This window comes from Ovis canadensis, chromosome 14 (genome assembly GCF_042477335.2).
Source record: "Ovis canadensis isolate MfBH-ARS-UI-01 breed Bighorn chromosome 14, ARS-UI_OviCan_v2, whole genome shotgun sequence".
Taxonomy (NCBI): Eukaryota; Metazoa; Chordata; class Mammalia; order Artiodactyla; family Bovidae; genus Ovis; species Ovis canadensis.
In genome coordinates this window covers 69,055,733-69,068,089 of record NC_091258.1, presented here as the reverse complement: position 1 = coordinate 69,068,089, position 12,357 = coordinate 69,055,733, and the positions used below count along the sequence as shown (strand labels likewise).

The following is a 12,357-nucleotide window of genomic DNA, read 5'->3' as shown; positions in this document are numbered from 1 at the left end:
CCAGGTCTCTAGAAATTATCACATTGGTTATGATCTAGCCAATATCCAAGGTTCTAGAAGAGGGCTTCTTCCTCAGCTTCATCTGGAAGAGAATCTAGAATGCTGATAATCCACCTTACACTTCCTGTTGGGTCTCTACCCCCTGACCAGCCACCCTCAACACTGACTCCAGAGTTCTAAAATACCAACGGTCTCCTTTTGAGGATGTGTTTGCGATCTAGAACAATGGCTTACTCACTACCTTATAGGCTGGGTTCTAGAAGACACCAGTTGACCTCCAAATTGGTAACACTCTTAATTCTTATTCTAGAACATTGTTCCTGAAACTTGAACGCATATTAGAATCCTCCCAGGATTTTATTTTTAAAATGGGTTCTGACTCAGGGCTGAGAAAGAACCCGAGTCTACATCTCTACCAGCTCTTTGAGGATTCCAGGAAGGTGTGAAAATACAGGAATTCACATGCAACTCTGCAGGCTGACCTCTAAAATGCCAACCCACTTAGGATCTTACAGTTCCAGGGTTCACCCTGGAACCCTTACTTCAAGTTCAAGAACCCTCAAGCCTTGGGAGCCAAGAGAAACCTGGTTAACTCCTGACACCCATCACAGCCTGGACTGGTTTAAAGGTAACACCCCAAATTCATATACTTTCCCCTTCACAAAGTAGAGCTTGATTCCCCTCCTTAAGTGTGTGCTGGGCTTAATGACCCTCCTCTAATGAACAGTGTGGCAGCAGCAGTGGAGTACAGTGTCTGAGTTTAGGACGTAAAGATTAAGTGGCCTTCTCCTTGATCTTTCCTTTCAATCATGCACTCTGGGGGAAGCCAGCTGTCACGTCTGGAAGACTCTTAAGCCATCCTATGGCACAGTCCACACGGCAAGCAACTGAGGCCTCCAGCCAAGAGCCACATAAGTGAGCCACCTTAAGGCAGATCCTTCAACCCCAGTCAAACCCATGAGGGCTGCACCCTCACGACTGACCCTAATACCACCCAACTAACTGGCTCCCAAATTCCTGAACTCAGAAACCCTATGATATAAATGTTTGTTGTTTTCAAGGTATTAAGTTTCGGGGTGGGCTAATTTGTTAACACAGCAAGACATAATGGAAAACAGTGACCCCAGCCCAACCACCTTCCAGGGCTCTAGGAAAGCCACATTCCAGATTCCAGACTCTGCCCATGCCAGCCACCCCCCACCCCCCGCCCCGCGACGTCGCAGGACAGAGGCACTCCAGCCAGCCGATAAAGTGTTTGCCGTTGGGTTTTCGTTTGGCTGGTTGTGTGTACACAGTGTATACAAGTTGAGTTGTACAGAAGCCCAAGAAAGAGCAAGAGACAAGGGTGGTGGGGAGATGGGAGCAGAGGGGTTAGAGAGAGGGAGGAGGAGAGAAGAGACTGATAAAAAATAGAACCACATCCAGATGACAAGGGGATGGGGGTGGAGGGGGCAGACACAGACAAATCGCAGTAGAAAAGGAGTGGGAGGGGTAAAGGGAGGGGACCCTTCTCCCCCCTCCACCTCCCCAGACCCCCGCCCCAGGTATGTACAATAAATAAGATTAAAAATAATTAACAAGATGCGTTTTCCCCCTCCCACCCGACGCCAAATGCCCTGGGGAGGGAATGGCCTTTAGCAAAGATCTTGGCCTGTGAGGGAGGGCTTGCGGGGAGGGGGAAAGGGGTCCCCCAGCTCTCTGAAGCCGCCCGCCCCCCTCAACCATACATAGACTTTTCCTATACATTATGTACAAGGTGGAGGGGGCTGGGGCTATGGCCATGGAGGGGGGATCGGGGCAAGGCGGGGGAGGGAAACCGTTACTAAATAGACATTTATACATATATATAAATAATTTCTCTGTACACCCGACAGTGGGAGGAAAGGGGAGGGAGTGGAGAGGGCTTGGGAGGTGGGGGGAGTCGAACTTTGAACCCTGCCCTGCGGGGGCAGCACAAACACACCCTGACCAATGACCCCCCCCTTCCCCAGCAACGGGGCCCAGGGGTTAACTCCTGAGGGCACAGTTCTGTCCCCATTCTCGGTTCATGGAGGAGGTGGCCCCCCCCGGGCCAGGGTGGGGTCACCCGCAGCGGCTGTGGGCCTGTGCTTGGGCCAGCAGGTCGCTGAAGGAGTCAAAGAGCTGTTCCAGCCACGGCTGATTCCGCATGCACTGCTGGACTACCTCCTCCTGGCCTAGGTCCTCTGCGCCGCCCTCGATGGCCAGGGTCTGCAGGGGATTAAACGTAGATCTGGGGTGGGAGGGGGCTGGGGGCCTTGGGGTCAGTGTCTCAGGGAGAAGGGGGCTGGGAGTGGGACTCCTGGGTCTGAGGGAAGATGGGTCGGGGACCTGGACTGCCAGGGTCCAGCCAGGAGCCTGTGATGGGCAGAATCCCAGAGTGATACGTGCGGGGGTGTGCGTGGGCTCACCTGGTCCCGGCAGCGCAGGAAGGTGTGGTACTTATAGTGGTGGAGTGAGTGGTAGAGCGTGTAGTATCCCGATTTGTCCAGTTCAACCTTGAACTCCTGGGCAAGTGGAGTGGAGAGGCCTCAGCCACCCCGCCCAGCACAAGGCAGCCCCTCCTTCCACGCCCCGCCCCAATCCCGCCCTCCCTCTCAGGCCCCGCCCCCGACCCACACACCTCCAGTCCAGGCCCCGCCCCTGAGCCACACACCTCCAGTCCAGGCCCCGCCCCTGACCCACACACCTCCAGTCTGGGCCCCGCCCCTGTCCCCCCACCTTCCCGTCAAGGCCCCGCCTCTCCGGTTACCCATCGCACCTGGGCTCGGACCACGCTCCTCTTGAGTTTGCTGAGCGTCTTGCGGTTGTAGGGTTCCCCGGCCGGCCGCAGCCGCACGGCCCCCTCCTCAGGGGAGCCCTCCCCACTCTGCTCCACTTGCAGCTGGGGGAACGTGTGCAGGGCGTCCTGCAGGAATCCGGTGGGTCAGGGGGACCTCCTTGGACCCGCCCACCCCAGACCCACCCACCTCCCCGGTTCTCAGATTCCCAGTGGTCAGATGCCTGGGTTTCACCCAGAAAACCCCTCAGAAGAGACACAAGCATCTCGGTTTCCTCCAAGGACAGCAGAAACCTAGGCCAGGCTGGTGACCCTTATCATGCGCTCTGTGGCCCAGCCCAGGCCTTTCTGAGACTGCTAACATCCCACCCAAGCTTTCAGAGTCACTTGCAAGTCCTACTCAAAATTCTGAGTTGGCCTGAAACCCAGAATCCCTAACATCCACCACAGAATTATACAACCAGACTCATATTCCATCCCATAATGCTCAGACCTACCCTAATGTTCTACCATGTCAATTTTTTTTTTTTTGGAGAGGGGGGCATGCCAACAAGACTTACAGGATCTTAGTTCCCTGACCAGGGATTGAACCTGTGTACTCATCAGTGAAAGCGTGGAGTCCTAAACACTGGACCACAGGGAATTCCCATTACAGCGGAATTTTTAATCCTAGCACAACACCCAGCCCTGTCTTCTCAGAGCCAGACGAATAGTCAATCCCAGGATTCTCAGAGTCACCCTGACATCCCACCCAGAGTTCCTGAGCCAGATTACCCCATGTTTTCATAGTCAGGCTAATATCTCAATAAGAATTTTTAGAGCTAGCCTAAAATCCATCCCAGAATTCTCAGAACTAGACTAACATTCACCCCCCACGAACCTTCAGGGCCAGACTAACATTCCATGGCTGAATTCTGAGCCATCCTGATATTTTACAGCCCAATTCTCAGCACCACAGTAACATCCCCATCAGAATTCTCAGAGCCAGATTAGTGTTATCTCCCAGAAATTCCGGAGCCACCCTAACTTCCCATCCCAGAAGGGAAATTACATAGACAACTTCATGCTCGAGCCTGAAATTCAAAGAGCCTGAATTATGTTGACAAGAGAAGCCATCAGAATCTGCTCAACACTCCGCCCCAGCGAGCCCTGGGTCCAGGCCGTAGTTCATCTTTTGTCCCCAAATTTGTACTCCATAACCACGCTCTGCTGGGCTTGCCCAGCAGCCCAGCCCAGACCTTGACAGTGACCCCTCCAGGCCATCCCAGCTTGTCTCTATCTGGGTGGACGGGGATGCTGGGCCCAGAGATCCCCATGGAACATCTCAGCCTTCCACTATTCTCCTGGCCAAGCCTGAGCCTTCCAACGATCGCCCCCTCCAGGGCCCAAAGCTATGGGAAGAAGCACAGTGGCTGATGGGCACGTGTCTCCTCTGGGCCTGAGCTCTGGGTCCCAGAAACCGCTTGCCCAGCCCCCCAAGCACCTGCAGGGCTGGGCTCAGCGACAGCCGCTTCAGGACTTTTTTCTTGTGCTCATTCAGGAGGCCATCAATCTTCCGCATGGGTGGGAGGTACAGCTCGTCTGAAAGGGGAGGAGGGACATCATCAGAAGAGCTTAGCCCCACAATGATACACGGTGGGAGGAAAGCAGGGGTTGACGGTCTGGGTTCACTTACCATGTGTGTCCTCCAGGGCCTGGATCATGTCTGGGTCAAGTGCCGTGCTCACCAGCATCTCCACATAGCTCCGGTACATTTCCCGCATCGCCCGGGTTTTCAGCAGACGCCCAGGTACTGCCCGCTCTGGAGGGGAAGAAAAGAAGACATGGATCCATTATTCCAACTTCTGAGTCCGCTGAGGGAAGACTCTCCAATACCAGAACAGTAAACTCTAAGGGTAAATCACAGGTACCATCACGAGCTCAGCCTGGCAAGTCAGGGAAGGCTATTAAAGGTCACACAAGCATCAGACCTTGAGATCAGAGAGAGAATTCCAGGTCGGTGACCTTTGTGTTTGACCAGTTCCATGAAATTTCTGTAAAGTCTAAAGCAGCAGCAGAATTGGTTTCCAAACCGGTGAATCAAGTTCAAGAGATCAGATCACAAAGGGCAAGATTGAGGGAAGAGGTGGGAACTGAGACTGCAAAGGTTAGTGTAGGCCAGACCACGAGGGGCCTCCAAAATGAGGGGCAAAGGGCAGGGGCTTTTTTAGGGAGGCATCCTAGGGAGCCATGGGAGAGAGCTGTGAGCAGGGAAGGGTGAAGGTAATTGGAGAGCAAGCTTTCCGAGGCCATGTTGATGGATCGGAGGGGGAGACCAGATGCCGGGGCAATGGAGCAGCTGAGAAGGAACAAGGTGGGGATGGGGCTGGAGGGACAGGTACAGAGATTTTGAGGGGCAGGAGGGCCAGTGTCTGGGCCAGGGCTGTGGGCCAGGGCAGTGGTGGTGGGGGCAGTTGGGGTCAGAGGGGTGGGACTGGGGGTTTCCCAGCTGCAGAGGTGAGGGAGGGGCCTGGAGGGTCTGGCCTGGTGAGCAGGTGGCTAGTGGGGCTGCATCGGAGATACAGAGACTAGGACCTGCTCCGTGAACTCTGGGAGTGGGCTGGGGGTAGGCTGGGAGGGTGGCCAGGGTAAAGATAGGAGTCTGAGGCTCACGGAAGTGGAGGGAGCCTGCAAAGTTGCTTGACGGAAGGTCAAGCAACAAGATGGAAGACCGTCTTCTTAATTTTTGTAGTGCATGCTACCTGGCTCATGGGATCTTAGTTACCTGACCAGGGATGGTACCCGGGCCCCTGTGGTGAAACCTCAGAGTCCTAACCAGAGAATCCCCCAAGGATAGCACTGGAGGGACACCCACTACCAACTCAAGGAGCAGTGGGGAGAAAACAGAAGCAGGAGGCCCACGCATGTTCTTAAGACCCCAAAAAATCCCTTAGGAAGAGGCCTGAGAAATGGCTGCCTGATTTATCCACATGGATGGTCCTCGCTGACAGCGGTTTCAAGAGCCCAGAGTGACGACCTGGCAGCAGAAGTCAGACCCCGTCAAGCCTCGGCCTGAGCCTTCCTATGGCTCCTGTCTCGCTCGAGATAAAATCCTGCCAGTAGGGCTGCAAAGTCCCAAGTTCCTTGTCTCTCCAGGATCTGGTCTTGTTCCTTCTCTGCCCTCACTTCCTCCAGCGCCTGGCCTCTTTCCTGATCCTCAGACACGCCCAGTCCAGAATGTTCTCTCCCCTAATGTCACACCACCCCAGCCCTGTTGTATTCAGAGCTTGGCTCCAATGTCACTTCCAGAAACCTTCCCCCACTCCCCCCTCTCCAGAAAATAATCACCCAGGATCCCACTGGGATCCTGTTTACCAGATTTATTTTTCTCTACTGCCCTTAATCCCACCCAGCCTTACACTGATGATTTTTCATAGTTTTCTATGAAATTCTATTACATAAATTCTATTACATAACATCTTTATCTGATCGACTCCCCCAGAGAGACTAAACTCCCATGGGGATACATGCTTTTGTCTGCTCTGTGCGCTGTTCAAACCCTCAGTTCATGGCACATAGTAGGTATTCAATTAACATCTGCAAAAAGGGGCTGAGAAAGCCAGATTGATAGTGGACTAAAGGAAGGGAGCAGAGGGTACAGTCCCTTCTTAGAACTTTCATTGTGAATCCAAGGAGACGCATCAGCTTCTAGCACAAAGACAGTCACCAGGCTTAGACCAGTGAGAGGGTTGCTCTGAGGTCTCCTTGTCTGGGCAGAACCTTCAGGGCATCCAGACAGGAGTCAGGCTCACCCTGCCCTGGAGGGGCTCCTGGTGAAATGGGGTGAATGGACAACCAGACTGAGAGAAAGATACTGACCCTTGGCTGGGGAACAGCTTCCCCAAAGGGTATAGAATTTAGTTTCTCCCATTTCATAGGTTCAGAAAATTCTGGGCTGTCCACATAAGTTCACAGCAGCAGTAGCCAAAAAGTGAAAAACAGCCCAAATGCCCATCAACTAGTCCATGAATAAATAAAATGTGGCATATCCAAGCTATGGAATAGTATTTGGCCATAAAAAAGAATGAAATACTATAAACAACTATGTATAATAATAAATAAGCTACAGGGATATAGTGTACAAGCATCGGAAACATAGCCAATATTTCATAATAACTTTAAATGGAGTATAATCTATAAACATATTGAATCACTATATTGTACACCTGAAACTAGTATTGTAAATCAACTGTAGTTCAATTAAAAAAAAAAAAGAATGAAGTACTGATACACACTACAACATGGACGAACATCAAAAACACGCTAAGCAAAGACGCTAGTCCTTCAGGAGTGCCCATCGTGTGATACCCCTTACAATGAAATACACAGAATAGGCAAATCTACAGAAATTAGTAAATTACTGGTTGCTTAGGGATGAAGAAGGGGAGTAAGGGAAGTGATGGACAAAGGAAGCAGGGTGTCTTTCAGGGGCAATGAACATACTCTAAAGTAGTTGATTGCCAGATGGATACACAGCTCTGACTATACTAAAAGTCAAACAATTATGGCTTTTAAATGGGTGAGCCACACGGTACATGAATTGGATGTGTAAAACTGTTTTAAGAAATAAAAGTCCTGCAAATCTGGGCCTTTGGTTAAGCTCCTCCCTTGCCAGCATCTTCCCCTGACCCAGCTGTAACCAGCCAAGGGGGCTTCCACCTGGTCAGAATGAGCCCACCACCCACAGAAGACTGGATTTCCCAGGCTCCTTTGCAGCTAGATGTGGCCATGTGACAAGTTCTGGCCAGTGGGATAACGAGGAGACAGGATGTGGGCCATCCCCAGATCTGGCACTGAGCTGAAAGGTCAGTCATACCCCTACCTTTGGGTCCTTTCCTACTGGCAGGACTGCAGCTGTGGGGCTGCTGAGCTATGCCTCCCACCACGTGCTTGACGACAACAAGCTTGGGGGCGGCAGAGCAACAAGAGGAAAAGAAACCCAGACCTGGACAACCTTGAGGAGTCTCTTATTCTCCACAAATCTTCTACTTCATCAGGACTTCGATGGAAAGAGAATTAACTCCATCTCTCTCATTTGACTGACTAGCTGTATATTAACCCTCCGTTAAAACAGCTACCCCTATACTACACCTGAAAGAGTAGGTGACCTTGGGCAAGTCATGGCACCTCCCAGGGCCTCAGTGTTCTCATCTTTAAAATGAGGATAATAAATAAATTAATTAATTAAAAACCTGTTGAAAATAAAATGAGGATAGGGGCTTCCCTGGTGGTCCAGTGGCTAAGATTCCCATTGTAGGGGGCCTGGGCTTGCACTCTGGCTGGGGAACTAAGATCCCACATGCCACAACCAAACCCTGGCGCAGCCAAATAAATAATAAATATTTTTAAATGAAATGAGAATTCTAAATCCCACAGGGTTTATCTAAAGGTGAAATGAGCCAATGTGTAAAATGCTTAAAATGATGCCTGTCACTTAAAAGCACTAAGTCAGCTATTATATTTTTATACATATGTGCACACATATTTTTGTTGTTACTGTCATAATAAACCAGACATCATTCTAAGCAATGGAGCTCCCATCTGGTGCCCACTATAGTCGAGTACCCTCGTACATGCTTTACTGTGAATACACACTTGACTTTATTATTAACCCATTTTACAGGTGAGGTCACTGAGGTGCTGCCACCCGCTTCCTAGAGTCACCCAGCAGGTCATAGGGAACACCACTGTCTCTGGGCTTCCAGGACAGATGCTGGTCCCCAGTCCTCCTCAGAACCTGCTTACGCGTGTGCATGCTCAGACGCTTCAGTCAATTCTTTGCAACTTGCAACTCTTGGACTCTTTGCAACTCTATGGACTATAGCCCTCCAGGCTCCTCTGTCGATGGGATTCTACAGGCAAGAATAGTGGAGTGGGTTGCCGTGCTGTCCTCCATGGGATCTTCCAGACCCAGGGATCGAACCCCTGTCTCTTAGGCCTCCTGCACTGCAGGCAGATTCTTTACCCACTGAGCCACCTGGGAAGCCCCAGAACGTGCCTGTTCTGAGACAAAACAGTGTGGAAACACAGCCTGAGACTCTGCTGGACGCAAGCCAACTCAGGTGGGATTCCACACCCAGCTGTGCTGAACTCTCTCCGTCAGTTTGCTCACCTGTATTTGAGGATAATATGGAGTATCTACTTCATAGGGCCACGGTAAAAAATCAAGCAAGTTAACATGTATAAACAACTTATGGGACAGCCTGTCATGTGGTTAGGTGTCAGATAACCGTCAGCTATGGCTATGATTTTTAACTCATTACTACCATGACTGTCTGCTGATGCTGCCTGGAGTCCTCTGTATAATAACGACCCATGCCTCTTTCTGAAAACCACGGGGTCGCCTCCCCACCAGCCCCACAGCTGCCGATGGCCTTACCGTCCTCGCTGGGGGCCCCGGGGGACGACTCCGAGTCCGAGGAGCTGCCCGGTGGGCCCCCACCCGCCGAGGCGTTGCCCGCCGCCTCCTTCAGCCACTTCTTCCTCTTCTTGGGGGGCGGCTCGGCCTTCACCTTGGTGGGTCGGGACTTGGGCAGCCGGGAGGTGGCAGGCTGGCCCGTGGTAAGGTTCCGATCCGGCCGAATCTGCCGGCCACCCATGCCCCGCTCGCCCCGCAGCGGCCGTTCTGCACGCGTTGCCCTCTCTTTCTCCTTTTCCTTCTCAACGGGCCGTGGTGGCGACGGCTTCGCGGGGGCAGGGGGCTCAGGCACGGCCGTGTCAGTCGTCTGCTCGGGGGGCTTCTCCGACGTCGTTTTGTCAGGGTTCTCGGGCTTAGGAGGTGGTACCGGGGCCTTGGGGGGTGGTGCGGAGCTACCCCCAGCAGACATGGGACCCTTGGCCTGCCCAGAGCGCCTGGAAGGAGACATAGATGGGACTGTGCTCAGCAGCCCCCGAAACCCAAATTGTCCCCCTCGGGGTACCCTGGCCCCCACTACCTAGCCCACAGCTGAAAGCACAGACTCTTACGGAGTTGGTTTCTGTCCCCATCTCTCTGAGGCCCCCATTCTCAGGGTCTCTGCACCCCCGTCCCGACTCTTGCTTTCAAGCATTTTGTACTTCAAAATGGTTGATCTTATGTTATGTCAATATCTTAGTATGTTTCACCCCTAGGCCCGTTGGCCCTGGCTACGACCTGCCCCGTGGCCTCCAAGGTACCTGACAGGCACTGGGGGCCGGTGCCAAGGTTTCCGAGCACAGACCCTCACGTAATCCTTCTTGTTGACGTTTTCCAGGAACTTGACGTACAGGCGCTGGTACCGGTTTTTGGCGTCCCCGAAGTACCCCAAATACTACGAAAGGAAAGGAGCACGTGAAGAACTCCGTCCCCTGCAGATGGGCAGCCCAACACCCTGAACTCCCAGCCCCGCCCTGAGCTACCGCGGGAGCCTGCCAGGGGGTGGAGAGCAGCTTCTGGATGCCTCTTAGACCCACAGTAAATCAGAGTCATGTGTGAGGGGGACCCCGGCTCCCCCCGCCCCTGGCCCTCGCTCTCCTCCACAGGCTCACATTACTGGTGGCACAAAACTGTCGCTGTCCATCCTTGATCTCTGGAGTGAATTTCTGCAGCAGCGCCTTCTGGACTCGCCAGATGGGTGGGGGCTCACGCCCAGTCTGCAACGCCAGCTGAGGAGGGGCACAGCAAGACCGCAGGGTCAACCCCCACCCCGGCCCTTCCAGACCCAATTCCTGACCTCTCTCCTCCCTCCACACCCCCTTAAGAGAAAAGACATCGTCATCAACAAGAATCAACAAAGACCCAGCTGATGGGTATCTCTGGCATCCTGATGCGCTCAGCTCTGGGGCTGCAGCTTGAATCTTGCCCTGCCTTCCTACAGCTCACCCAACACAGAACTTCTCTGACTTGCCATGGAGTTCCCTCCCAATAAACCGAATACACCTAAATACATCATACAGCATAGCTTCGCCCAGCCTGCCTTAAACGTTCTCAGAACACTAAGTCATCTAACACAAAACCTATTTTATAATAAACTGTAAAGTATCTCATGTAATTTACTGAATACTGGACTGAAAGTAAAAAACAGAATGGTTGTCTGGACACGGGAGGCTTGAAAGTGTATCACTTGTTTACCCTTGTGATTAACTGCGTGGCTGACCGTAAACTGGAGGTTTCTGTTGCTCCCTGCTACTTGCCCACCATCACAAGAGTATCAAAGCATGTATCATTAGCCCAGGAATAGAAAAGAATTCAAAATCAAATGCGAATTGCATTTGCATCACCACCAAATTGGAAAATCCTGAACTGAACCACTGAGGACAATGTGTATTTCCAACCGGGCTGTTCATTCTATTGTTTTTTGTCCGTTTGTTTCATTGTATTGAAGTATAGTTGATTTACAATGTCGCACTAATTTTTGCTATACAGCAAAGTGACTCAGTTATACATATTCTTTTTTATATTCTTTCCCACTATGGTTTATCACAGGATACTGAATATAGTTCCCTGTGCTATACAATGTAGTTTATCCATCCTACATACAACAGTTTACATCTGGTAATCCCAGACTCCCCATCCTTCCCTGCGCACCCCCCACCACCTTGGCAATCACAAGTCCGCTCTCTATGTCTGTGAGTCTGTTGCTGCTTTGTAGTTAAGTTCATTCGTGTCGTATTGCAGATTCCACATGCAAGTGTTTTCACGTGGTATTTGTCTTTCTGACTTACTTCACTCAGTACGATAATCTCTAGTTCCACTCACGTTGTTACAAATAGGCCGTTCATTCTGTGCTACCAGGTTTTACTTATCATAGCTTCATGGTGTGATTGTTGTTGTCATTCAGTCATATCCAGCTCTTTGCCACCCCATGGACTGCAGCACGCCAGGGTTCCCCGTCCTTCACCATCTCCCGGAGCTTGCTCAAACTCATGTCCATTGTGTCGTTGATGCCATCCAACCATCTCATCCTCTGTTGCCCTCTTCTCTTGCCCTCAGTCTTTCCCAGCATCAGAGTCTTTTCCAATGACTTGGCTTTTCAAATCAGGTGGTCAAAGTACTGAAGTTTCAGCTTCAGCATCAGTCCTTCCAATGAGTATTCAGGGTTGATTTTCTTTAGGATGGACGGGATTGATCTCCTTGCAGTCCTGCAGTCCAAGGGGCTCTCAAGAGTCTTCTCCAGCACCACAATTTGAAAACAACAATTCTTTAGCACTCAGCCTTCTTTATGGTCCAACTCTCACATCTGTACATGACTACTGGAAAAACCATAGCTTTGACTAGATGGACCTCTGTCAGCAAAATGACGTCTCTGCTTTTTAATACTCTGTCTAGGTTTGTCATAGCTTTCCTTCCAAGGAGCAAATGCCTTTTAATTTCCTGGCTGCAGTCACTGTACAAAGTGATTTTGGAGCCCAAGAAAATAAAATCTGTCACTATTTCCACTTTTTCCCCATGTATTTGCCAGGAAGTGATGGGACCGAATACCATGATCTTAGTTTTTTGAATGTTGACTTTTAAGCCAGATTTTTCACTCCCTTCTTTCACTCTCATCAAGAGGCTCTCTAGT

The 12,357-nt window shown here is 51.4% G+C and overlaps 1 protein-coding gene across 2 annotated transcripts in view; it reads right to left on the bottom strand.

Annotated features, from left to right (window-relative positions):
- Positions 1-1,247: 1,247 nt before the first annotated feature.
- Positions 1,248-12,357, bottom strand: part of PRR12 (proline rich 12) — a 29,608-nt gene continuing 18,498 nt past the window's right edge. For both annotated transcript variants that reach the window (XM_069551237.1, XM_069551238.1), the window contains exons 7-14: positions 10,343-10,459; positions 9,992-10,125; positions 9,216-9,688; positions 4,473-4,598; positions 4,281-4,378; positions 2,780-2,926; positions 2,430-2,525; positions 1,248-2,229 (exon numbers count right to left, since the gene is read on the bottom strand). In XM_069551237.1, coding sequence (XP_069407338.1) covers positions 2,083-2,229; positions 2,430-2,525; positions 2,780-2,926; positions 4,281-4,378; positions 4,473-4,598; positions 9,216-9,688; positions 9,992-10,125; positions 10,343-10,459 — 1,338 coding nt within the window. In that variant the 3' untranslated portion in view covers positions 1,248-2,082. The remainder of the gene's footprint in view (positions 2,230-2,429; positions 2,526-2,779; positions 2,927-4,280; positions 4,379-4,472; positions 4,599-9,215; positions 9,689-9,991; positions 10,126-10,342; positions 10,460-12,357) is intronic.